Source organism: Podarcis pityusensis, assembly GCF_964106645.2.
Source record: "Podarcis pityusensis genome assembly, chromosome: 13".
NCBI classification, from domain to species: Eukaryota; Metazoa; Chordata; class Lepidosauria; order Squamata; family Lacertidae; genus Podarcis; species Podarcis pityusensis.
This window is the reverse complement of record NC_138038.1, coordinates 30,567,442-30,595,268: the sequence shown is the minus strand read 5'-3', so window position 1 is coordinate 30,595,268 and position 27,827 is coordinate 30,567,442. Positions and strand designations below refer to the sequence as shown.

The 27,827-nt window shown below is 41.2% G+C and overlaps 2 protein-coding genes and 1 pseudogene across 4 annotated transcripts; 2 read left to right on the top strand and 1 right to left on the bottom strand.

The window, feature by feature from the left end:
• Nucleotides 1-1,267: 1,267 nt before the first annotated feature.
• Nucleotides 1,268-27,528, top strand: LOC308461488 (olfactory receptor 14A16-like). Of its 2 annotated transcripts, none has more exons than XM_080978482.1 (5): nucleotides 1,268-2,285; nucleotides 4,227-4,439; nucleotides 5,489-5,615; nucleotides 24,258-24,352; nucleotides 25,873-27,528. In XM_080978482.1, the coding sequence occupies exon 5, from the start codon at nucleotides 25,880-25,882 to the stop codon at nucleotides 26,861-26,863; it is 984 nt and encodes a 327-aa protein (XP_080834608.1). In that variant the 5' UTR covers nucleotides 1,268-2,285; nucleotides 4,227-4,439; nucleotides 5,489-5,615; nucleotides 24,258-24,352; nucleotides 25,873-25,879; the 3' UTR covers nucleotides 26,864-27,528. The 2 variants fall into 2 exon arrangements, with proteins under 2 accessions (XP_080834608.1, XP_080834609.1); XM_080978483.1 differs by having other exon boundaries at nucleotides 4,222-4,439.
• Nucleotides 9,876-10,796, bottom strand: LOC308460839 (olfactory receptor 14C36-like; the record flags this gene model as incomplete). Its single annotated transcript, XM_080977372.1, has 1 exon — nucleotides 9,876-10,796. One exon carries the CDS (start codon nucleotides 10,794-10,796, stop codon nucleotides 9,876-9,878), a length of 921 nt encoding a protein of 306 aa, XP_080833498.1.
• Nucleotides 20,042-21,021, top strand: LOC308460838 (olfactory receptor 14A16-like; annotated as a pseudogene). The gene has a single exon. The product of its transcript is annotated as an olfactory receptor 14A16-like (transcript).
• Nucleotides 27,529-27,827: the final 299 nt, after the last annotated feature.

Below are 27,827 nucleotides of genomic sequence, written 5' to 3'. Positions count from 1 at the left end.
CTCTAAGCCAAAACAGAACCTCCGTTCTCAGATGCAAGCTACCATTTGTATTGAAAAACCTAGCATTTTAGGCCCAAGTTAGGAAGTTAGGCCCAAGTGCAAACAACAGGAGAAATGTGTTCAAAGCAATGCAGTGGAAGTAATCTATCCCCATATTTCCTTATCATGAACCTAAACCTTTGCCATCAAAGAAATTTTGTAAACATGTTTTTCCAGAAGCACAGGGAGGCCATTATTGAAACCAGGGAACTATTTCACTACCCTGAAATTTTTGAAATCACTGTTATTAATTTCCAATCTTGTAGAGTCAACATTAACATCAAAGGGTTTGTTTTTTTTAAAGGCAGAGTAGAAAAGATGGGTCATTCAGTTCTGAACTGTGCAGAAGTCACAGTGTGCACCTCTACTCTGGAATATGCTCCCTAGGGAAATAAGATAAAATCTACCTCCTGTTCTTTAGTTGCTGTCTCAACAGTTGGTGCATTTGTGGTTCTTGTGAGAAATTCTCCCAGTGTGCCTACTGCAGGGAACTATTGTAGCTTGGAGGGGAATTGAGAATGTCAGAATGCTGCTGTGGGCTGAGGAGGCATGTTGTTGTGCTTCGGTGTTTATTAATATTGCTGCTGTTGCTGATGCTTCTCCCTTCTCTTGTATCTCAAGACATGAAAGATGGGTGCAGTTATTACAGAAGCATTCGGGACAATTTATATCAACCAGGTGATGCTGCAGTTGGTGGGATCTTCTCTCTCATATTTCCTGAATTTGTTTTGCTCAATTTTACAAATCTTCCAGAAAAACATCACAAAGCATTTATGTAAGTTCTTCTGCATTGATTAGAAGTACAATTCCGTTAGCCCAGTGATGATTATGGTTGCCATTCACTGAGTGAAGGGTGGGATTTCAGCATGACAACAGTTCATGTATTACAAACTTGGATTTAGGATACCCAGAAGTGCAATGACTATCATAACAGATTACATCAATGCCCAACTCATTGGTGACAATTCTAGATATCAGTAAAATTGCAGAAAATATTATTTTGGAGAGGAAAGGATGTGTGTGTCACATGAGGTTTACAATTGCATTATTGTACACATTGCTGGGAAATAACACTACAGCAAATAATTAATAAAAGTAATTTGAAAAATATGTAGATACAGTTGTTAAGCTTTTGAAACAAGGTTGTAAGGTGTATTCGCTTCCATGAAACTTGCAATAAAGTGAAAATGTTGGGATGCACAAAGGCAAGCTTTTGCTCCTGTAAATGAGTGAGTCATTTCAAACAGAAATACTGCCACACAGATCAGACATCCATAAATTTGAGTAGAAGTTTCATACTGGGTTTTATTAATAGTACTTTCTGGATATCCTCCCAAACCATGAAAAACAAATAAAGAAACAAAAAAACAAGAGCACGATTCAGCTACTAATCTCAACGCGGAACAGGCAAGGGCAGGCTTAAGTTTATTTTAGATATATTTCATACAATTTATATACCACTTGATAGTAAAGAAAAATGTCAAATTTCCTCAAAGGGGGTTAATTTTGACTGGAACATGTCTCACCAAATACAGGGTGGCTCAAAAGAAATTCATCACAACAAATTATATGGATACAGATAACTAACACACAACAAAGTGGCAGCTAAATTTCAGGCTGGCAGTTGGAAAGAATAGTGCGGCAGTTGGAAAGAATAGTGGAGTCAGAAAAAAGGATTATTTTTCCTTACTGATATTGTGAATGATGACAGTGAACTTGAGTCAACAACAAAGAAAGTGGACTCTAAAGCAGTATACCTACTTTTGGGCCACTCTGTATTATCCCTTTTGCTCACGTTTCCACACCTACAGCTACATTCCCATATTCTTTTTGTTCTTAACATCCCTTTCATATCCTCATGTGGATCAGGTGAACAGCAAACTTTCTACATGAAACTGAGGGTGATAATAGTCTTTGTAATAGATGGCGCTATGACAACTTATCTATCTTATTGCAGTCCAGTGTATAAAAATTATCAGCATGTCCTCACATTTATTTTTGCCATTCATGAGATCAATAAGAATCCCAGGCTGTTGCCCAATGTCACTTTGGGATTCCACATCTATGACAACCTTTTTGATGCAAGAACTATATATGAGACCACCCTGGACCTACTGTTCTCAAAGCAAATGAATGCAATTAATAATTATGATATGAATAAGGATGTGTTGTCTATCATTGGAGGTCTCACTGTAGAAGATGCCTATCAGATGGCCACCATCTTGAATCAGTACAAGATACCACAGGTGTGTTTGTCTCCAGTCTTCTTATCTGCTCCTTTACATGAATGGATTTTGTGACTATGCTTAAGTTCTGTGCAAACTGATGGTTAGCTCATTCACACATACAATGTAGCTCATGCAATTACGGTAACAATGCAAACCTTTATATACATCTAGTCAGAAGTAGCATCTACTTCATTAAGTTGAGCTTAGTCTCTGAATTATTCAATTAGAGCAAGAGCCTAAAATATTCTGTTGGAAATCACATGCTGGGATGTGAGTGTGGAAGTAATATAGAAAATCTTATTTCTAAAGAATATTCAGAAAATTTAGTACTACTAGATACCTACCGTAATGGGCAATTTCTTGTTATTTCTCCAAGCTCTAATAAGCCTTGTCTCCTGTATTACAGTAGCTCACTTATGGAGCCTATGACACAAAACTGAGCAGCAAAACACATTTCCCTTTATACCGAATGGCACCAAGTGAAACTATTCAGCCTGTTGGGATTGTCCAGATACTCCTTCATTTTGAATGGACATGGATTGGCATCATTGTTTCAGATGATGATGATGGAGAAGACTTTGTGCAGATTTTAACACCTCTGCTTGCCCAGAATAGCATTTGTGTTGCCTTATTGCTGAAGATAGAAAGAGCATCACAAGACCGTGATGAGGCCTTCAATACACAAATGCCAAAGATTGATGCAGCACTTCAGTCTGAAGTCAATGTGTTTATTGTCAGTGGAAATTATTATTCTCTGTGGGACTTAAAACTCAGAGTACACGTTTGTGACCTTTTCAAAATAATTGATATTAGGAAGGTTTGGATTATAACAGCTCGGTGGGATTTCACTCAGGAGATAGATTTATCCTCTGGTTTTGAAAGGGCTTTCAGTGGCACCCTGTATTTCTCAGTACAGAAACAGCCTGTTCCCAGATTCCATAATTTTATCAAGAACTTAAATTCGGATGAATCACTCATGCACTTTCTATGTTTGTTCTGGCAATATGCTTTTGACTGTTCGATTCCTAGTGAAGGGTTTACACATTGTCAAATGTGTGAAAGATGTACAGGAAAGGAGAAACTGGAAACATTGACTGCATCTAGGTTTGAGATGGATATGACTGTTGAGAGTTATGTTATCTACAATGCTCTCCATGCAATAGCTCATGCTTTACATGCCATTGATGTTCCAAGCCAAAAACTAATGCTGGCTAATAAAGGCAAATTCAAACCCTTGAATATTCAGCCATGGCAGGTAAAGTCTATCATTCTGATGAATTTCATTTTGCAGGTGAAATCAACTCTGATGGTTAAATTTTTAGCACACTCTTATAGCCATGATATTCTCTAGAGATCTTTTAGTGGAGAATTAAATCCAATGGATGTACCTTGGCTCTGTGAAAGGGTGAGGTTTTCACATTCCCAGATTGTATTTTGTCATTAACCAGCTCCTTGAGTTCAATCAACAATTCCCTGATTGCTCTGAGCCACAGGTTCTGAAATTGCCCAATATGTTAAAGAAAGGAAGGAAGGAAGGAAGGGAGGGAGGGAGGGAGGGAGGGAGGAAGGAGGAAAATCAAGCTGACTAGGTAGATGTCCTGAGCTCAAGTGGAGAGGGATAGGAGAAGTGGAGTGTCTTCCATTTGGATGGACATATTTAAGTTTTAATCATGGTGAAATATTTTCCCAGAGCACCCCAATCACTGACATGCCTTCCCCTGGAAATTTTATTTATATCCCACCCTCCCCAGCCGAAGCCAGGCTCAGAGCAAGCTTTGCTGAATGGGAGAAAGCTCTCATAAGGCTGGAGGAAATGTCCTAAATTCTCCATTTTGGCCTAATCCAGCAGGCTCTTCTTATAATATAAAATGTTTGCCTCTGACTGAATGGCAGCTTAAACAGATTCAGAATAATAAGCTCAAATTTACAGACACACAATAATGTTCTTTCTCAGTTTAGGTCCATTCTTCACTGAAAAATATTCATTTTAACAATGGTGCTGGGCATGAAGTCCTGATAGAAAATGGAGAAGTTTCAGCTGGCTATGATATCATCAACTGGGTTGTTTACCGCAATCGAACTGGTCTCAAACTCCAGGTTGGAAAAATTTCAGCAAATCATAGTTTCACTATCAGAGGGAATATGATTGTGTGGAATAACAAATTCAAACAGGTAGGAATTTATATATTTCACAATATTCAGGAAACAGCCATTAAACATGCCCCAGGTGATATTCAAAACAGAAACACTACAAATTCCTCTCTCATGCAGAAGGACATTTTGTGACACTTGTAAAAATGCCAGATTCTGCAGATCTACACTGTTAGGAGACATACAGAGTAAGCTGATTTTAAAGCTGACATTGTCCCCCATAACCTCTGAGTGGTTAGAGATTCCACTTAGTTCCAAGCATGCTGTGTTTCCTTCTGGACAATGAGATGGTGTCTATATTATATATCATTTATTTACACATAAATACACAGGCACAGCAGGATCTCTGCCCTGTAGCTTGCCTTCTTAGGTCACATAATGCCTAACTTACCCTCCTAACACCTCCTGCACTATGCTTCTGCACACGTTATTTCCAACTCTCTGTTCTAAACGCCAGGCTTATATATGCAGAGCAGGAAAGGCCTCATTGAAATGCCTTTTCACACTTAGCCCTTTGATCCTGTGTTGTCTTAATGACCCATTACACCAGGCTAACACCTCAAATAAAATTAACTCTAACACGTACTGCATCCAGAAATGACAGCTGTCTGGTCCCAGTTTTATGGCTCTGATTCCCTTTGGGCGACATCAGTGAGAGCAAGAGGAATGTATTGTCATCTGGGCAGCCCAGGACTTCCATATACACTGCCCAGCCTTGAGTCCCGGAGGAGTCACTTCAGTACCACTAACGCAGCAAAAGCGATGCAGTTGTTCAGATTTCATCCCCAGAGGAACACTCTATTGTCTTGAGTCAGACAATATGCCAACAAGAACAGACAGCAAACTCACAGGAGTCTGATGCCCACAAACACATAACAGCATCATCATTTTTTGATGCTGTTTAAAATTCAGTATTTTGCTATTTTTAACTGCTTTGCATTACAAAAAGGTGCCCCATCAGGGATTGGAAGTCATTATTTCATGCCCCAAAAAGAGAAATTATAAATGTACTAGTTGGTCCGAAAAGACTGATGCAACCTTCATTTTTTAAAAAAAAAATGTTTGAACAGACACCACCTCAAGCAATGTGTGTTGACAGTTGCCTCCTTGGATATAGAAAGATGGCACAGGAAGGGAAACAAGTTTGCTGTCATGACTGTGTCCCATGTCCAGAAGACATGATATCTAAAGAAACAAGTATGAGACATCAATTTTCATTGGGATGTGTGTCGGGGAGGGGGGAGGAGAGAGATTCACTTTTTCGAATAAAGTAACAACATATAGAACAGTTAGATAAAGACAAATGAAAATGAAATGAGATACATTGCACAGATTCCAATCTGATTACCAGTCAAAGCAAAAGATAATCACACCTGCAAAGGGGGAATTCTAAGGAACTAGCAGGGCCAGTGGGGAATAGGATCCAACGCCCATTCAGCTGGGTCACATGACCTTGCAAACTGGTGTAAATTAAGCTAGCAACAGTGGCGCCAACTTGGATCCCAGATTATGGGTGCCCAGGGTGGTGCTATGACGTCATGATGTCACATGTGTGCACCGTGATATTATGATATCACATTGCACGAACTGTAGTGGCAAGTGGGCCTGGCCCAGACCCTGAGACATGGACACGAGCAGTCTCCATTTTTCAATCTCTGCAAAAATAAATCCCTTCACATGGCCCTAACTCCTAGGCTCCCCTACCCACCCACATAGGATAACTGTTATTCCACACACCTACAAAGAAAAGTCAATGAAGGAAATCCAGGCATGCACATTTCATCCACCCTGGCAAAAAGGAGAAAATTGACAGTCATTAAATGGAGAACACAATATCATTTTAAATATACCAAGCAGCTTGGGTACCAAGAGGAGATAGCGCAGGTAGACTCGGAAGCATGTCATTCTTAAGAATTAAAAATAATGAGAAATACAATGTTTATCATTACTTCATTATCTTCATACACTAAACAATGACATATGAATGGGGTAGACTTAATGATGTTATGTTTGCCCCTTTTAGATGCAATTAATTGTGCCAAGTGTCCAGAAGAGCAATATCCAAATGCGGACAAAAATGAATGCATAAACAAAGTTAGAATTTTCCTATTCTATGAGGAGCCCTTGGGGATTGTTTTAGTTTCTCTTGCTGTTTCCTTTGCTGTAGTGACCGGTATGGTGATATACACATTTGTGAAGAACTGGAATACCCCCATTGTCAAAGCCAACAACCAGAACATTACCATCACTCTTCTCATCTCCATCCTGCTTTGCTTCCTTTCTTGCTTACTCTTCATTGGCAAACCTGAGAAGGTGACTTGCCTTCTAAGGCAAACAGCCTTTGGCATTGTGTTCTCAGTTGCAGTTTCTTCTGTGCTGGCAAAGACCATCATTGTGATCCTGGCCTTTCTGGCCACAAAGCCAGGCAACACAATGAGGAAATGGCTAGGGCAGAAGGTGGCAAATGCTGTTGTTCTCTCCTGCTCCCTCATCCAAGTAGGCATTTGTACCTCTTGGCTGTCAAGCTTTCCTCCATTCCCAGATCTTGACGCGCACTCTCTGGCTGGGCACATCATTGTTGAATGCAATGAAGGTTCAATCACCATGTTCTACTGTGTCCTTGGCTACCTGGGCTTTTTGGCTATCATCAGCTTCACTGTGGCTTTCCTTGCCAGAAAGCTGCCTGACTCTTTCAACGAAGCCAAGTTCATCACGTTCAGCATGTTGGTGTTTTGCAGTGTCTGGGTCTCCTTTATTCCAGGTTATCTGAGCACAAAAGGGAAATACATTGTGGCAGTGGAGGTGTTTGCCATCTTGGCTTCCAACACCGGCCTCTTGGCTTGCGTTTTCTTCCCCAAATGTTATATCATTGTTCTAAGACCTGATCTAAACACCAGGAAGCAACTAACAGGAAAAGGGAATTAATTATTTATCCTCATTATAACCTTAATTGTGTGTGTGTGTTGTGTACTTTCAGTCCTTCTCCATTTTCTATCTAGCTTTCATGCAATGTATTCATTGAACTGTATTTGTAGATCAATGCTTCTAGTGATGTTGGTTCTGTGTAATCGGTTGGATTCATCATGTCACAGTTGACAGTTTGGTTTCAGAGGCATTGTGGGGTGGTGCTTTGAATAGAAGTGAAAATAATAGCTGTGCATCCCTGCTGTTATAAAACATCAAAAACTTCCATAGATATAACAACACTTTCACAGCCCTCATGAATATATTATTATTGAATTTTTGTGGGTGTGGCAGGGGGGTATGCTGTATGCTTGAGCCCCTTTACAATTCCTGGATTCAATACACATCCAGTTCCTGGAATATCAAAGCTATCTTCCTGGTGAGATAATGGCCCTTTAGGTATGGGCCATTAAGGTAACAAAGGGAGTTGTTCTGTGGCATATGGCAAATGGGTTGAACCGCCTTCCTCAACTCACTGGTTAATAGAAATACAAAGGCCATCATAGAGAGTTGAGTCTTGGAAGGTATAAACTAGAATCTGGAAACTTCAAGTTGGGCAGCTGGGAAAGACTGATTTCTGTTGAAATCCCAGTATGTGGCTCTGGGAGCAGCAAGACCCTCTTGGAATGTTAATGCTGTGAACCCCTCCATCACAGGCTAAGGTTCTATATATGTGCAAATAAACCCCTTGGCCTAAAGACACCACAGTCTCCACTGTGCCTCATTCTAAAGGAAACAGAGATCCTGGGTAAGCACATAGGACCCCTGGAATCTTGCAAGTGATTGGAGTGGTATGCAACAATATGGATCTGTCTTACACTTCTTAATATTTTATTTTATTTTATTTTATTTTACTACTTATTTTGCTAAACTGTCTGAACAGACAGACACTCTCCCCTTTTTCTTGAGGAAGTTTCAGGAAACTTACTCCTAAAGGGAGGGAATACAGCTGGATATGGCTAGCCTTCCTAGCCAATCACAAAGGAGACTGGCATCCTGGCATTCAAGTTTGAAACATCTACTCATTAATCTTCCTTCTTCTTGCAACATCCAGGCTCCCAGAATTTAGGTGGCCTAAGCTGGGTGGATGGGGTGGCTGAGTAGATTTTTTTTTTTAGAGGGGGCTGCCTCTGTCTGTGTTGGAGAAAGAGGTTTGGAAGAGAGATTCCTAATCTCCAGGACAGTGATACATCGAGTTACAAACGCCTCAGGTTAAAAATGCTTCAGGTTACAAACTCTGCTAACCTGGAAGAGTTACCTTGAGTTGAGAACTTTGCCCCAGGATGAGAACGGAAATTGTGTGCTGGCGGTGCAGCAGCAGCAAGAGGCCACATTAGCTAAAGCACGCCTCTAGTTAAGAACAGTTTCAGGTTAAGAATGGATCTCCGGAACATATTAAGTTCGTAACTAAAGCTACCACTGTACAATTGTGATTGCTACCAAGTACATAGTTAGATTTATACCTGCCCGCATCCATCTTTAAACAAACATTCCACATGAAAATACTCAGGCTAGAATGAATCACAGACACTTAGCTTTGCAAATAAGTGAATTGTTGCAGTTGTAGTAGTAGTAGTTGTTGTTTATATACCACGATATACCTACAGGTCTCAGGGTGGTTTACAGAATAAAATCAAAAAATAAAACCACAAAAAACAACAACAAACCAGTAACACCCCCTGTGGTTTACTCACAGAGTTTCCAGCAGTGGCATGAAACAAATTTTCATCAATTGGGAGTAAAAGAAGAAGAAAGGTTCCAAACGTCTTAAAAAGAAAAGTACTTGGTTTCTTTACAAAAAGGATCATGTAGTCTTTGGGTTAGCAAAGCTTATAAAATCCTTTCTTAGAGAGATTCTTCATTTCACGTGCAGTATTTGCCGAGTTGGGAGCCAAACTATGGCTCCTTCTTGTATTGGTCCAAGAAGCACACAAAGACTGAGAAGGGGGAATTGGAGGCTGCTGAGAGCCTGCTAAGCCACAGCCACTTTAAACATGAGCTCAGGGCTCAGGTTAATGCTTTTTTATATATACAAATAGAATGCTCCACACAATGGAGACCCCTGATTAAGCAGAATACTTGATAGTGTGAGGTGTTCTATTCACATTAAGATAAATGGATGTGGATGCCCACTGTAGTGGGTGGGATTTCGTGCACAAGGATGTTGAGATGGGGTGTCCATGTACAATCTTTGCTTCCATTCATGGATACAATGTCCGTATGCTTAGGCGAACTGGCATTTATCATAAAATGATGAGCAGCCTTGGAGCCCCTATGGTTAGGTAGAAAGGCAGCATACAAATATTTTAAATAGGGAAATAATTATTAGCAAAAGGTTGTCTCCAACTAAGTTCTACTCTAAGTAGCCCCATTGAAATTAATAGTTGGAAGTTTGTTATGTCAATTCATGTCAATGACTCTGCTCTAAATGTGAAAGATATTGGACACAACCCTAGTAGTCTTCCATCTGAGGTCACCAGGCAAAATTCATTTCTATTTTTTCTGAGACATTTTCCGCAAAGCACCTTGGATCTCTTTGTTTCTCAGGCTATAAATTATGGGATTCATCAGAGGTGGCAAAATGGCATACAAAACAGCAGCCAACAAATCCAGAGATGGAGAGGACAAAGCCTTTGGTCTCATGTAGGATAGCATAACAGTAGAAACAAACAAAGAAAATATGGTCAAATGTGGGATACAGGTGGAAAAGGCTTTATACCTTCCCTGTGCTGACTGAATCTTGAACACTGCAGAGAAGATATAACTGTAGGACACCAAGACAAGCGAAAAGCAGAACAACCCCACACAAAAGACACTGGCAAGCGTGAAGCGCTCACTGGCTTCCGTGTTTGTACAAGATATCCTATATAACTGAGGGATATCACAGAAATATTGTTCAATCACATTAGACTGGCAGAAATGTAGCCTAAATGTGTTTACAGTGTGGATCACACCATTGAGGACACTGCTGAGCAACGAAGCAGCTGCCATTTGAAGACAGGCATTCCAGTTCATAATCAGCATGTATTGTAGAGGGTGGCAGATTGCTACATAACGGTCATAAGCCATAACAGTGAGAAAGGACAGCTCAGCCCCTGCAAATGTGACAACCAAGAAAACCTGGGTGACACAGCCAGTGAATGAAATCACATTGACATTAATCAAGGAATTGACCATGGATTTGGGCACAGTGGTAGAAATGTAGCAGGCATCAATGGAGGATAGGAAAGCCAGGAAAAAATACATGGGAGTATGAAGATGTTGGATTCGGGTTATGGTTATGATGATGAGGAAGTTCCCCATTAAGGCTGCTAAATAAAGAGAGAGAAACAACACAAAATGTAAGATCTGGAGCTCTCGAATATCAGAAAACCCTAGAAGGATGAATTCTGTCACAGATGTTTGGTTTACCATTCCTTTGGTTGGAAAATATTTTGTGGAGAGAACAGGAGGAAATGTTGGCAAGAAAACAAAGATTTTGCAAGTTTCTTTGTCACCATTGTGTGTTTAGCAAACCCACTATGAGCTTTTATTTTTTGGTAAAACACAAAGTGTAAAGCAAAGATGTGTAAGCGTGGCTATATAAGGTGGTTGGGAGAAGAACATTATCTAACTGAATGGCTTTGACATACAGTGGTACCTCGGGTTACATTCGCTTCAAGTTACATATGCTTCAGGTTACAGACTCCACTAACCCAGAAATAGTACCTCGGGTTAAGAACTTTGCTTCAGGATGAGAACAGAAATCGTGCGGCGGCGGCATGGCGGCAGCAGGAGGCCCCTTTAGCTAAAGTGGTGCTTCAGGTTAAGAACAGTTTCAGGTTAAGAACGGACCTCCGGAACAAATTAAGTACGTAACCAGAGGTACCACTGTACTCTGGATTCCTAATTCACAGTTTGTCTGTGCTTGGGAGATGGAGGGTCTTCCCTGTTAACAGAACAACTTGAATAATTAAAATAGAGTCCAGAGATAAAATGAAACAAAAACAGTGCATAATTTGAGCAGAGGGGGAAACAGAGGGATTTTGTCTTTTTTATGTCAGGCCTTGTACAGAAAAGGCAGATGTTCAACAAACATACAGAGGAAAATTCCCTCAAAGCTAACAAGACAATAATAACTCATGTTATATCAGCAAGGATCATGCCATTCTGATGGGTCGGTACACAACATCTCCTCCTCCACCACCACTGTCAGCAGAATTAACCCTTGAGTTACCAGCTGAATGATCCCTGCTGTTGTTCTTCCAACAGTTCCTAGATATTTTATGCTTATACTTTAAGTAGCAAACCAGGAGTTCAGAGATGGCAAACTAGGCACCATTAAGAGGTTTGTGGATTACAGCTCCCATAAACCCTGTCCATATAAGCAATCTACATGTTTTCAATAACAGTTGATGAAATTTGGGCACCAGTAAGCCACACGTTTGTTTTCTAGTTCCTCACTGAATTGCCTCCTACTATAATTGTTCAAATTCACAATTTATTCAAATTTACTTAGATTTCAGTGAATTAGCTAGAGAAACAAAAACCAGAAAATCATTTCCAAACCTTAACTTAGCTGTTAATTTCTCTTAAGAATGCCTTTTTGATATAATAATGCAATCACTGTGTTTATTTGGAGACGACTGATCTATCTCTGCTCGTATTCAGATTTCAAGAATCTGTTCTTCAGAAATCTGCATATGTAGCAGCAGAGACCCAAAGGGAGAAATTAAAACAGAAATTGAGTAGCATGGACTTACCCACAAGGGTGTTGTGGATGTCTACAGGGCTCTCACCACAAGAACCTTGGAAGATAAAGCAACTGTCTAATAACCACTTAACAGAACACAAAATAATGAAACATTTTCATTTCTTTAAAGCTCCACTTATAGTTTTGGTCTCCCTGGTTTACTGCCTTTTTGCCCCTTTCCTTTTCAGGGGCCTTGATATGCTCTAGAAGGTCATCCTCAATCACTGTTTCCATTGACATTCTGTGGAGAACTGTACAGTTCTATTCAAAGTGCATGAAAACAAAACAAAGGGGTTGAGAAGCTATGGAGAACAAGGAAGGAACAAAAAGGAAATAGGTATAAGTGTGGCTCTCTTTTTTTAATAGCACAAAAAGGTGGAAGTGCAATAAGTATTTTCCTTCCTTCCTTCCTTCCTTCCTTCCTTCTGACAACCTGGAGGTCTGGTGGAGAGGCTTATCCAAGATGTTTAATATGGTAGTGACAGCCTCCTCCAAAACACACATATCAAGGACATTTATATATGGAATGCCTGAAAGAATGGACTGTGTGGAATTTTATGAGGATTTGCACATTGCCAATTAAAGAGAGCTCAACTTTGATTTATTATGGTTTTGATGAGACACCAGCTCGTTAAAAGCAAGGAGATGAATATTGGAAGTGGTTCAGAAGTCACAGCTGGACCTGGACTGCTTTCGATTTCAAAGCAAGATGGAGAGTTGTGGCATACTTGCAAAAGAGCTCTCGGCGGAGGAAAGAGAACTGATTCCAACATGAACAAAAGAAGAAGGAAAACAAATACAGTGGTACCTTGGGTTAAGTACTTAATTTGGAGGTCCGTTCTTAACCTGAAACTGTTCTTAACCTGAAGCACCACTTTAGCTAATGGGGCCTCCTGCTGCTGCCACGCCGCCGGAGCATGATTTCTGTTCTCATGCTGAAGCAAAGTTCTTAACCCGAGGTACTATTTCTGGGTTAGCAGAGTCTGTAACCTGAAGCGTATGTAACCTGAAGCATATGTAACCTGAGGTACCACTGTATTCCACACAGCTACATGAAATAAATTCTCTCTGCAAGGTAACTGATATGGATTTATAGAAACATCTTTGAAAGTCATTACATCAGTGGCTGCAAGAACAAAGGATTAGATTGGAATAGTGGAACTTGGATTAATTAAAAGAATTGGCGCAGGATCAAGGGAACAATATCAACTCCTGACAGCCGGAACACAGGAAGTCAGTCAAAATGTTTAATTCAGACTGTTTAATTGGCTTGTATTGAGATTGGGCATGATTTGGAAATGTATTCATGTGGGTCCATTGGATTGTTATTAATGAAAAATTAATAAAAAGTATTTAAAAATATAAGCATAAATAATGCTTGTGTGTGGTCTATTTCATCACTAGGGCTTCAGGAATGAAACTGCATTGAGGAGAAGCCAGCCACAGAACCCGTGGCTCCACGCTCAGTCTCCTCTGCCCCCTGAACTGTTAGCATTTCACTGCTCCATTGCTGGATGTGTAATTACATGTCTATGTTTAGTTTACAGGCTTGGAAACTGTGAGAACGGAAGCTAGTCTTATCTCTTCCACTCTGTTGTACTGCTGTACTTTCTCTCTCTCTCTTTTGGAAAAAGAAGAGAGGAAACGCCATGATTCCTTTGTCCTGTATATATTGTTTAATAAATACTTAGAAAGCACACACCAAGCTCCACTTCATTTCTGCTCTACTCTGCTGAGTTGAGTCATTGAGAGTGCACGTAATCATCTGATATGTGTCGCTGGGAGCGTGCCAGGACTGGAGATTTATGGACGTCCCAAGCTGCGCGTCACCAGGAAGGTGGGGGGGGGCGCCCTCAGCCCTAGCTCAAGAATTTTTTGAGGGCCACAAAGAGTTGACCCCCCCCCCAGGCTAGGACCCATGTCTCCTGCACAGTTCACAAGTTGTTATTAATAAAGTGGCCCTAGTTTAAACCCACATCTTTTGTCCTGCCTATTTTTTCCCCACCTGTCTCCTCATGAAAACAAGACAGTGGTGGCAATCTTGGTGTGTGTGTGTCACCAAACCTTCCCCTCCCAATTCTTCATCAATCTCTGTTCTAACTAAAAGGCCAGTGCTGGGAATCTTTTTTCCTGGATCATCTTGTGGAGGCCATTGAAGGCCCATATGTATCCAACCTGTGGTCTTTTGTAGAATGGGTTTGACAGTGATGATGGGGGGTGGGCTGGAGGGTTTCCTTGCAAAGCATATGCCAAGAAATGTGAAAGGGATTTGCTGGTGAAGACCAGTAACATTCCCAACATGCTTCCCAATTAAGTTTGTCACTTACCATAATATATACCATGGTTCCACCACTTATGAATCCAGTAACTTACAGCTTGAGAAGCAAGGTGGTAAAAGGTGCTTTATCAAAAGTACTGGGTTTGAGGCACTCTTCTATGAATGCCCTCTCTAGCTTTTTTATTTGAAATGTGAAGGGCCTGGATATGTTTTGCTTAGTTTTCTCTGTTGCTCCAGATGGAAAGACCTGCATCAAGAGGTTGGATTTGCAACAAAGGACATTTTTATGGAACATTGCATTGGCAGTAAAATAGCTTTTGTCGAAGGGTGCTGAAGTCCTTTTTAAGGACTTGGTGCTAACTGTTATTGGTTTCAGAACTCACAGGGTTACAGAGTTCTGGTGACGTCTCTTTCCTGAGGCGTGGTTACAAACACACTTAAGGGAGTGGTTTGACTCTGAGTTTGTCAGTCTGCCTCTGGTACGCTATGCGAGAGGGAGAGAATGGGCGAGCTTTCGCCAGGCTGATTTATGCTGTTATTCTACTTGATTAAAGGCTAAGAAGATAAGGAATGCCTTGTGTCTGTTCTGAATTTATTACCCACATGCTGCAATTGCTTCTAACTGCTGCGATCGCTCTGCTAACGGCCAGGGAGGCAGAGGACTTTTGGATCGGCACGAACAGTCTGCAAGCTGCGCAACGGGAAGCGTGCTGGACTCCATGTTTGTTTTTCTTGGCACTCACGGCACTTTTGGCCTCTCAGCTGCCATAGGTTATGGGCCCAGTTTGCCAACGCTTTGAAGCTTTGCAGGAACGTCCCACGTGTGGGGGAAGCCAGCAAGCCGGTTGAAAGGTTGCTGGGGCCAGCCGGAGCTTTGCTGTTTCTGAGGCTGGAAGGAGCTTGCTGGGGAGGAGAAGCCGATCTGCCGGAGGCCGGAGGAAGCTGATGTCAGTTGTGAGTATGCTTACCCCGGGGGAGAAGGAGATGGCTCAGTCCCAGGAACATGGCTTGAGCTTAAGCTGCCATGTGAGAAGTTAACCAGCCAACGTGGTTGGAGTGGAGTTATTTAGCAGAGTTGTCCCTAGTCGGAGCCAAGCTCTGGGAAATGGTCCAGCCGATGTCTAGTTCAGCTGGGGAGGTTGCAGAGCAACGTGAAGCTGAGGAGCGTGTTCTGGCGTTTTTGGCTGAGAATGTAAGTGCTGATTTGAGGCCTGTTGTTCTGGATGCACGGAAGCCTGAGGCCGCTTGGCTAGCTCTCCAGGAAGCGTGTGCAGCTGGGGGCGGAAGCAAGGGCCGGGAGATGGCTGCATCAGAACAGGAAAGGCAAGATGGCGCTGACCACCTTCGAGGAAGCCGGTGCACAGCTGGGAAAGGCTGTGGGACCCCTGAGGGGGACGAAGGGACTATTGCCACTGCTGCTGTTGCTGCCAGTTTTGCAGAGTCTGAAAGCTGCGTGGGTGATGCAACGTGTCTGCGTGAGGAGCTTGGAAAGGGGCAAGCTGCTGGGGGCCCTTTACCCATCAGAGGGGGTGCAGGAAAGCGTCCTGGGAGCCCTGTGAGAAGTGGGGGGGGGCGGTGAGCAGTAAAAGCCCAGAAAAGCCTTTTTTTTCCAAAGGCTGCCAAGAGTTGTTTGCGTCGTGAGGAGAAGCCTGGGAAACAGGACAGAGCTAAAGGCTTCAAGGCCAGCCATCTGCTGCAGAGGGAGATAAGGCCTGCAGAGCTGTCTGGGAACTCTGAGATAAGTCCAGTCTTCAGAGCAACGCAGGATGTTGCGGTTACGAAAGCTGCCAAGGACAGGTGCAGCAGGACGTTTGCTGCCATGGCAACGCTACAGGACAACTCCAGCAAGGACAGAATGGTGCAGTGGGTTGTTGATTCAGGAGCGAGTCATCACCTGATAACGCCATCTGCTGGGGAGCTGCGGAATTGCAGGGCTGTTTCAACTGGAACTACTGTTACACTAGCTGATGGGACACAAAAAGACAGTTTCTAATGTTGCAAATATCTATGTTTCTGTTTTGCAGGCGGAGCTAGAGGTCTACGTTGTGCCGGAAATGAATTGTTGCCTGTTATCTATACCTGCTCTTGCGAAGCAGGGGTACAAAATTTGTTTTGAAAATGATACCTGTTCCATTTTCAGAGGGGGGGGGACAGCTTGTCAACATGGAAAGCAAGAACAATCTCTTTGTTCTGGAAACACCTCTGGAGGGTGGGGGGAATGCTGGAAAAGCAAAGGCGCAGTGTGCTAGTGTTCCCAGCCACGATTCATGTGTTCATGTATGGCACAAGAGAATGTCTCATGCTTGTTTGGAAGATGTTAAGAGACTGCCCAGCTGCACCAAAGGTTGTAAAATCACGCCATGTGAGGGATTCCTAGAGTGCAGGGCATGCAGGAAGGTTCAAAGGTGCGGTTTTCCCGGGGTAAAGAGGGTAACCACAAAACCTTTTGAGTTGGTTCACACAGACCTTGCAGGACCCATGAAGTGTGAGAGTCTGGGTGGGGCCAGGTTTCTGCTAACGATAGCAGATGATTTTTCTCAGAATTTATGGTGTTTCTCTCTCAAATCGCAGAGGGGAGGCGGCGCAACTGATCCAGGATTGGGTTGCGGAGGTGGAACTAAGGTTCTCCACCAAAGTGCAAGAGTTCAGGAGCGACCGTGGGTCACAGTTCACTGGGTCTGCTCTGAAGGAGTTTTTCAAGCAAAAGGGAATTCGTCACCAGGTGACGGGTGCAAAGTCTCCTCAAGAGAGAGGCGTGGCAGAGCACAGGAGTGAAACACTGGCTGAAGCTGTCAGGGTTTTACTGTGTGACTCTGGGCTGCCTCAGAGCTTTTGGAGTGAAGCTTGGAAATTTGCCAGCTTTGTTTTTAACAGGTCCTACAATCACACTGTAGGTGACACACCATTTTTTCTGTTGCACAAGCAAAAGCCACAGGTGCATTTCTTCCGTTCGTTTGGTTCCAAACGACTTTTGGATCGGCACGAACAGTCTGCAAGCTGCGCAACGGGAAGCGTGCTGGACTCCATGTTTGTTTTTCTTGGCACTCACGGCACTTTTGGCCTCTCGGCTGCCATACTAACAACACCAAGGTCATGGGTTTGGTTTCTTTATGGGCAAAGACTTGGTGCTAACAACACCAAGGTCATGGGTTTGACTTCTGTATGGGCAAAGAGGTCTTTGATTCCTGTATTGCAAAGGGTTGGACTAGATGACCCTTGGTGTCCCTTACAACTCTTACAATTATATGATTCTATGATACTTTTTTAACAAGACAGTTAGTGTGTGAGATAGCATCTAGGTGTAGGGCAAAAGCATCAGGAACATTCAGGCATTCTGGAGAGCCAATGCCAGTCAGTGTAAAATATGCTGAGCTACATAGACCAATGGTCTGATTCAGTACAAGACAGCTTTCTATCTTCCTGTAATCTGTAATCCTCATGAACTTTTGTCAGTCTTTACTAACCATATTAGCAAAAAACAGAATTAAAGTTGCTTAGTATGCCTTACTAATGAGAAGTCTTGGATTCCCAAGAGAGCAGATCTCCAAGAACGCAAAAGGGACATGATTGTCCCTTCCCACATTAACAAATTGATATTGTCATCATAGATCCACACGCAGGGTTTTATAAAGTGTCATGTATGGCTCAACTGATACATGTTCAATACATCCACTGAAGGGGGGGGGGGGAGAATATGAAGCTGAGAGAAATTTGTGAAGAAAAAAAGGTATGCTATTAGGTGCTTACATTTTTCTTATGATCTTAGTAGTCAACTGCTCTCAGTATAAAAACAATGCACTCTCCTTCCTTCCCTCTCTCTCATTCTTTTCTTTCCCATACATTTGCTCCTCCCCTAGCACTCTCTATGTCAATGAAACTCAAACAGAACAGAATATTACAGTTCATTTTAGATGCTTAGAATGGGTAAAGAGTCTGTTGTGCAGTCTTTGATAAGGATGGATGAATCTCTCAATTTAGATTTTTCTCCATTTCTCATTTTTACAATCTTAAGTTCTCTTTGCACTATTTCCACATCAGTTTGTGTGTGTTTCTTGCTGAATAATCTGAATGAATATTCATACAAATTGCCATGCACATTTTTTCTTAAAATATTCATTTTCACACAATTATATCCAGTACATACATTTTACAAGAACTTTCCCCAAACACAATGACCGCTCCCCGCTTAAAATGGGGGGCGCCCTTTGCGTGGACGCGTGCAGCCCCTAGATCTGGAGCGGCTGCAACAGCGTAGGCTTGGCTTTGCCTTCCCTCAGGTGGGATACCTGGAGGTCTCCACCTACCTCAGTCAGTTGTCCAATCCCACCTGGGGGAAGCGTTGCCAAGGAGACCAGGCCAGGCAGGGGAGGGATTACCTGCCCACACAATAGAGGGAGGATCTTACCTAGGAATCCTCACTTGGCTCACTTTTACAAGAACTTTCCCCAAACACAATATATCTTTGTACATTCCCCCCACTAACATTCACTGTTGTGTGCGTTTTTTATTGCAGTTTCCCTTAATATACACTATACAAACATTTCAAGTGGAGATTTCCAAGTATGTACCAATACCTGGAACCTTAAGGTTGTTAAATTTAGGATAGACAAAAGAAAGTACTTCTTCACATAGTGTATCCTTTAGCTATGGAATTCACTTCCACAAATTGTAGTGATGGTCACCAACTTGGGTGGCTTTAAAAGAGAATCAGACTAATTTATGAAACAAAGTGCTAATGGCATCTACTGGCCATGATGGCTCTGTTCCACCTCTAGTGCCAAAGGCAGCAGTCTGCCTCCAAATATCAGTAAAAACTAGCGATTGCTCTTCAACTCAGGCTTCTCATAGGGATCTGGTTGGTCACTGTGAGAACAGGATTCTAGAGGTCTTTTGCCTGATCCAGGTGAGGTCTTCATATGTGTTTAGTTACTTACTGGCAAATCAACCAAGAATGCAGCCTGCTCCAGGTTGCCTTCCTAAATATATCAGGGGTGGGCAGCCCCCCATGCCCTTTCCCCAATTGGTTTGTGGGGAAGGCCTGCCCATTTTGAAGGTCTGGCACAGCAAGGTGGAGGGTGGTATTACGCAACCGTCCCCCTCCCCCAGCCATGCAGGTAGGTGGTGATTTCCCCTGTCTGGACATGGCCGTGCTGTGTGGCAACCCCACCCCCACCGCAGCCCCAGGTGAATGGATATTTTTGTGGATTTGGGGCTCTACTATAATTTTTTTTCACTAAGGAAAGTATTGAGAAAGTGCACCTCCCAATAACCAAATCAGAATCAATGTTCAATAAACAATGGCTATTATATCACCTTTTTGTAAAATTTGAACAAACAAATCAGGATGAATTCTTAAAAAAGAAGTAGAAGTGATCTAAGTCAATGTATACTCAGTTACAGCAATCACCTATTCTTCCCCTGCCTGACCCTGTCTCATTACCAATTCTAAAGTTGCTTCCATCTGCATATTTTAGATTATACCACTACCTTGGTGTACAGACCTAGCATAACTTCTTTTTCCAAAATACATGATGTATAGCTGTAACTATTATTGCTATTTTAAAATCAAAAGTGCAAGTACAGTAGGTCCACTACTTACAATGTTTCAATTTCCTCTTAACACCTGTCCTGTTTCCTTCCACAGACAGCATGGATACTAAGGAGCAAAACATAGTTAATCAATCCTCTCTGTCAGGATTTCTTCTAATGGAATTTTCAGAAGTAAGGGAACTACAGATTCTACACTTCTTTATGTTCCTTGCTTTTTATCTGGCAGCACTTACAGGAAATCTTCTCATCATCTCTGCAGTAGCCTTTGACTCCCACCTGCAAACACTGATGTACTTCTTTCTCATGAACTTACCTATACAGGACCTTGGTTCAGTTTCAGTGATTATGCCCAAATCCATGGCCAATACCCTCTTAAATATTAGATACATTTCTTACCCAGGATGTGTTGCTCAAGTCTTCTTCTTTCTCTTCTTTTTAATATCTGATTTCTTTCTCCTCACGGTTATGGCATATGATCGATATGTTGCCATTTGCAAACCGCTACAGTATGAGATGTTGATGAATATGCAAGCCTGCATCCAAATGATTATTAGAGTATGGATCAGCAGCTTTATTTGTGGAGTGTTACACACTGGATGTACCTTTTCTTCCCCTTTTGCTCCAATGTGGTCAATCAGTTTTTCTGTGAAGTCCCACATTTGCTTAAGATGGCCTGCTCTGATTTGTACCTTTTTGAAATTGGAGCTATTGTGTTAGGATCTGTCACTGTGTTAGGCTGCTTCATCTTCATCATTGCAACCTAGGTGCACATCTTCACCGAAGTGCTGAAAATCCCCTCTGTTGAGGGAAGGCAAAGGGCCTTCTCAACATGCCTTCCCCACCTCATTGTTGTCTCTATATTTGTGTTCACTGGCTGCTTTGCTTACCTCAAGCCCACCTCTAACAGTCCATCACACTTGGATTTGGCATTTACCATGATATATTCCATGGTTCCACCACTGATGAATCCCATAATCTACAGCATGAGAAACAAGGAGGTAAAAAATGCTTTGTCAAAACTACTGGGTTCGAGGCTCTCTTCTATGAATGCCTTCTCTATTTTTTTTCGTCAAAGGTGAAGGAGCTGGCTATGTTTAGCTTGGTGTTCCCTTTGCTCCAAATGCCAAGACCTGCACCAATAGGCTGGATTTGCTACAAAGGATATTTTGATGAAAGATTACTTTGACAGTAAAATAGAGTGATGTCAAAGGGTGATGAAAATGAGTCATTTTTTAAAGGCAAATGCTGGGTGGCCATCTGCTAGGGATGCTATGATAGGGGTTTTCCTGCATCAGCAAAATGACATTTTAAGTCACTTTCAACTCTGATTTCTGTGAAACTCACCATTTATTTTATGGGTACATTTGGGTGTGTAGACACAAAATTCTCTATGTGTTCACAAAGTCATCCTCCATCCATTCCTCCAGGTCAGTTGCACCATTTACACCTTTGTTGTCTGCTCAGATTGGCTGGTGTTCACCATTGCTTCTGTCTTGACTGGATTTATCTTTAGTTGCCCTTCCTCAGTTAAACAAAACTACAGTGCAGTTTTGTCCATGTCAGATTGTACATAGTCACCACTGAATTCAATTAAGTTTACTTCAATAATTAAATGGCTAAAGATTGTACCCCTGACATTCATTTAATTTGGGTTCAGGGCTCTGGCTCAAGGCACAAGAATATTCTTTCTGTGTCTAATGTGTTTATAATCTCACAAGCTTTTCCTAAAATGTGCAGTATTTGTAAATCCCAATGGGGAACTGATGTGATGTTTACACTATGTGCACATATTTAAGCTGTAAAGTTTAGAGTATTAGGTTTTTTTTAATTATTAAATGCTGCCTAATTACTCACATTTCCTGTTTAATTTATAATACATTTTGCACCTGAAATATATTTCAGAAGTTGAGAGTACTGTAAATTAGACATGTTAAGGTTTGAAATACTCTGTAACTCAACATTATTCTGAAGTGTTCATAAGTAAAGAGGCATCTATACTACTTTTCTCTTTATATGTTAGTTTACTGTTTGCTCTGTTGACATTCTAATTCTTATAAATGTAAGCTCATGGTCTGTGTAATCCATACTGGATTGATATCACTCTTGTTTATTGTACTCTGAAAAACAAATCTCTGTTATTTAGAAGTAGGGAGGCTAACAGCACACTATTTAGAGCCCCCCCCCCATTTTTTCAGACCTAGCCAAGACTTTTCTGAATTTGACAAAAAGTACAAAAGAGAATGTTGATTCCATGTTTGGATGAGACCAGCACCCAGTCCCTAATCATCATGGTGATCGTTTGATGAGTAAAGTGGAGAAATAGCCCTACTCTTCAGCTCATCTCCATGAATAGCCCTACTCTTCAGCTCATCTCCATGAATCAACTGAGAAGTAGGTGTTCTTTGAAATGTGTGCCTCTCTGTTAGACATTTCACCCCTGGAGGGTTAACCAAGGGTAAAAGAAGTCCTGGTTTAGCACAAATATTGTGAAATCCAATTCAGATACCAACTAGGATAAGACTATTCACTTAGAAGGCATGTTGGAAGATGAAAGTCTTCAACAGATGCCAAAAAGGCAATATAGACATCGCCTAATATATAAGTAGAAGGATTTCCACAGGGTAAATGCCACCACACTAAAGGCCCAAATGGAACAGATCTGCTGATGAAATGGTATCTGCAGGAGACCCTCTGTTTACAGCAACCTTCTCTCCCCCCCCATCCCCGTGTATTATTTTGGTGTGCCTGTGTGTTATTTTGGAGTGACCATTAGCTTATTCTGGCAGGGGCTGATAGGAGATGGTCCAAAACATCTGAAGGGCACTAGTATGGGGAAGTCTGTTTGATCATATTGAAATGGGTTCAAATTCCCACTCACACAAAAAGTTCACTGTTTGACCTTTGGCCTTAGCTAGTGTTTTCCTTACAGTTCCTATGAGGATAAAATGAGGGAATAAATGATGTAGGTCAGTTGGAGCTGTTTTGTGGTGGGATGAGATAAAGCTACCTCTTTGGAATTATTATAATAGTAATATACTATATTATTAATATAGTATATTATATAGTATATTAATAATAATATACTGCCCTGTACCCGGAGGTCTATTATTATTAATATACTATATAATATACTATAATATAGTATATTATATAGTATATTAATAATAATATACTGCCCTGTACCCGGAGGTCTCAGGGCAGTTCACAGAATAAAATGCTATCACCATTCACTTCCTATGAATGGAGGAGAGGGATAGATGGATCAAAAAAAGATACCTTCTTCATTTGAGAAAGGGAGTAGAGCTAACTTGACTTTCCCCCAAACACCTCATTCCATAAATCTATGTCCCTGATACTAATTAAACATGCGGCTGTAGCCATTCACCTTGCTGCAGTTCCTGTTGTGGGTGCTTCTAAAAATGGGCATATGTCCATCCTAAGCTGTTGTTTCTTTGAATTGTCATATCTGAAATAATTTTGTTTCTGTACAGCTCTACTACTGAGAGGCTTTCAATTCCTCTGAAACCAAATCTCTAGGAACAGAAATGAGTTATTAATAAATCTCCTCCCCATGCTGACAAATTTTATTGCCCTTATAGTTCCAAGTGTAGGAGTATTTTTATATAATTGCATGTGTAGCTGGTATGATATGCAATCATTTAATTTCACTGGAGGAGAAAAAGTGGAAAGAATTCTACAAAGAAAAATAGTAAGCTGTTTAGTGTGTTTTTTGTTGTTTTTTTGCAATTGCACTCTATATGAAAATAATGAATCTCCCCTCCCCCTGTCCCTGTCTCTCTATCATAGTCTTTCCTCCACATACTGTATAGGCACCGTGTCCTGAAAGTTTCGCTGTATTCTTGAGTCTGGAATTGCACAAAGTACTTCAGTGTATGCAGTTTGTCTATTTTCTTGAAATATTCAGATATTTTCACACAATCAAGTGAATTGCAATGTGGATTAAATAAATCTGCTGTATAATCTCCATCTTGGAGGGCTACAGGTTATCGATAGCAAGACTGAATATTAGCATTTAATGTCAACTAAAAATTGAATTGGACACTACAACAGTGTGGTGTTGTGGTTAAGAGCGGTGGACTCATAATCTGGTCTGTATCCCTGCTCCTCCACATGCAGCTGCTGGGTGACCTTGGGCAGTCACACTTCTCTGAAGTCTCTCAGCCCCACTCACCTCACAGAGTGTTTGTTGTGGGGGAGGAAGGGAAAGGAGATTGTTAGCTGCTTTGAGACTCCTTAGGGTAGTGATAAAGTGTGATATCAAATTCAAACTCTTCTTCTTCTTCCTCACCTGAAGTATCTTAAGGAGAGGACTTTTCTACATTAAAGAAAAGCCTTGGAAGTTTGCTAAACGTAGTCCAGTGTTCCTGAGGAAGGATGTGTACATCTCAGGTAGACGTTTTCTGAAGTATTGGATATATACTGTGAATGAAGCCTGGATAGCTCAGTTGGTTAGAGCATGGTTGTAGGGTTGATCACCGTATGGGATGGCTGCATAGTCCTGCATTGCAGGGGTTTGGACTAGATGATCCTCAGCATTCCTTCCAACTCTATGATTCTATTATTCTTTTGTGTCAGATTGCTGAATAACTTCACATTATACCATGTGAAGCCTGGATTAAGAAATAATAATCCATTAATCCATTTCAACCCAGCTAATAATTATATCACATATAATTTTGTGATGTCAGAAATGTTGTGTTTCTGAGACAGCTACTTTTTATTTGTGCCTGCCATACAGCTATCAGGTTCAACAAGTCCAAATTCCTCTCCTTGCCCACATTCTCATTCTTCATTTCCCTTTTGCTGTTCTATAAACATTCCTCAACCATCTATATGCTTCCTTTCTTTGAAACCCTTTTCTCTTTGGTCGAAAAGAGGCAACCAAAGGGCTTCCAAGGGAAGGGGTGGGATAGCTGGAAACACCCTTCCCATGATGAGCTGGGAGAGCTCAGTCGGTAGAGCATGAGACTCTTAATCTCAGTCATGGATTTCAGCCCCATGTTGGAGGAAAAACTCCCAGCATTGTAGGGGGTTGGACTAGATTTCCCTCTTCCAACTTTACTGCTCTATGATTCTATGATATTACTCACAGTCCCTCTCCTGCAGCTTTTTGCAAGGCTTCAAAGGGTTCATTCCTATCTTCTTGTAAAGCTCAGGGGGTGGGGTGAAAGAAAACCTGTCTGAAATCCTGGAAAGCCACTGCAAATCAGTGTAGAAAACCTCTGTAGGACACTACAGTGTCTGGTAGCAGCTCTCCAGGATGTCAGACAGTGACATTTTTCAGTCCATCTTGGAGATGCCAGGGAGTGACTTGTGTAAGCATGAATGGAAGGACATATCTGTGAGTGGGGGAAAGTATCAGTAAGTTGGAGGCATACTCTGATTTTACTAAGCAACTGTGCCTGATGAGAAATCAAGAAACACAATGGATCAGTAAAATCCCCCTAGTTAATTTGCTAAATGTTAAAGATGACCAGTTTGGGATGGTATGAGTTAGTTCTTTTTCCTTTTATAATTGAGCTACCACATTATTTTCACACTGTTAGAGAGGCAACATTAAGATCGTCTAATTAGGCGGTGAATGTGGACAACATTCTTGGGTGTATGAAACGTGACTTGAGTTTACACACTCAGGGACTCGATGACTGGAAGGTGGGATATTTGGCAGTTGATTTATGGAAACTTCAAACTGTTAAATGACATTGTGCTTTAGTTACATCAAACTAGTATAATGAGTTTGCAAACATCAATTCTAATAATACATTACACATATTACAGTTATCAACATCAGCTTTTCTTCCTCAGAACATTGCCTTATTCTAAAATAATTTAGATATAATAATAATAATAATAATAATAATAATAATAATAATCTCATTTTTAACAACTGTTCTACTGTTACTTTCCAGAGGCAGCATGGATGTCAAGGAGGAAAGAATAATGAATCAATCTGCTCCGTCAGAGTTTTATCTGCTGGAATTCTCACAGATTCGGGAACTGCAGATTCTACACTTCTTTGGATTCCTTGCTTTTTATCTTGCTACAGTTACAGGAAATCTTCTCATCATCTCTGCAGTAGCATTTGACCACCACCTGCACACTCCTATGTATTTCTTTCTGATGAACTTGGCTATACAGGACATTGGCTCAGTTTCAGTCATTATCCCCAAATCCATGGCAAATTCCCTCATGAGTACCGGACACATTACTTACTCTGGCTGTGTTGCTCAAGTCCTCTTGTATGTCTTCTTTGTAGCATCAGATTTCTCTCTTCTCACAGTCATGGCTTATGATAGGTACATTGCCATTTGCAAACCATTACATTATGAGATCCTGGTGAATAAGGAAGCTTGCATCCAAATGATTGTTAGTGTATGGATCATCAGCTTTCTCTATGGAGTGTTACACACCGGAGGTACCTTTGCACCTAAATTTTGCTCCAATGTGGTCAATCAATTTTTCTGTGAAATCCCACATTTACTTAAGATGGCCTGCTCTGATTTGTACCTCATTGAAATTGGAGTTGTTGGGTTAAGTGTTGTCATTGGGACAGGAAGCTTTATCTTCATCATTGTATCCTATGTGCAAATTTTTACTGCAGTTCTGAAAATACCTTCTACTGAAGGAAGGCAAAAGGCTTTTGCAACTTGCCTTCCACACCTATTAGTTTTCTCCCTATTTATATTCACCGGATACTTTGCTTACCTCAAGCCTGCCTCTGACACCCCATCACATGTGGATTTGGCATTTGCCATGGTCTACTCCATAGTTCCACCCTTGATGAATCCAATTATCTACAGCATGAGAAACAGGGAGATAAAAAATGCTGTGTCAAATCTATTGAATTTGAGGTTATTTCCTTTGAATACCTTCTACAGTCTTATGCTGCTGCAAAGGTGATTTCTATGTATAACTCTTATGATAGAAAACTGGATGTCTTATAAGGATCGGTTAAAGGAATTGGATATGCTTAGTCCAGTGTTCTCTGTTGCTCAAGAAGGACAAGAGCCACACAAATAGGTTCAAATAATAAGATTTTGTATATTTTGTAAGTAGATTTTGATTTGGAATTAGTTCCTGATAGAATGAGTTGTTTGGCAGTAGAGCAGACTTTATCAAAAGTGGGTTTCTTGAGAAGCCTGGGTGGCTGTTTGCCAGTGATGTGGTAGTAGTGGATTTCCTGCATCGGCAAGAGATTGTACATGTACAAGATAACCTTTGAAGTAGCCAACCAGGGCCAGACTTAGGGGTGCACAAGATGGGCAGTCATCTAGGTCACCAAGGTTAGGGGGGCACCAAGCTGAGCTCACTGGCTGGGTTTTTTTTATATTATGTACTGTCTGTAGTAAGCTAGGGTGGCAAAAAGCAAGTATTTATAACCTTTTTTTTCAAGATTCTGTAAATTGTATGGGCACTAACTTAAAAAAAATGGTCTTCCTTCAATTAGCTTTAAAGTAAGCTTCTGTTTCAGTGCTAGGTAAAAGAATCAATACAATGCAGTTTTACTTTGAGGCCATGTTACCAAGCACTTAGAATTTCAAAAAAGGTAAATACCATAAATATTATATAAATAATAACAAATTAAAGTTGTTAGCTTTAATAATTCAGCTGGGTACTTTTTTATTTATAAATGTTTATTTATATTTTCAAAGATAAATATAATGAATATTCTAAAATAAAGAACGCTAACCAAAAGATAGGAATCCCAACAAAATAAAACAAAATAATAGTTCCATTGTGTTACGTAGTGCACTGTCACTGCTCAGAATGGGACTTCTTGAACTTTGGATTGTGCAAACTGTAGCACAATGGCTGAGAGACCAAGGTTTAGGACAATGTTGTTTTCAATGGATAGTGTAGCAAG

Excerpts from the sequence above, each read along its gene's own strand:
- LOC308461488 (XM_080978482.1), top strand. The coding sequence starts at position 25,880 with ATGGATGTCAAGGAGGAAAGAATAATGAATCAATCTGCTCCGTCAGAG.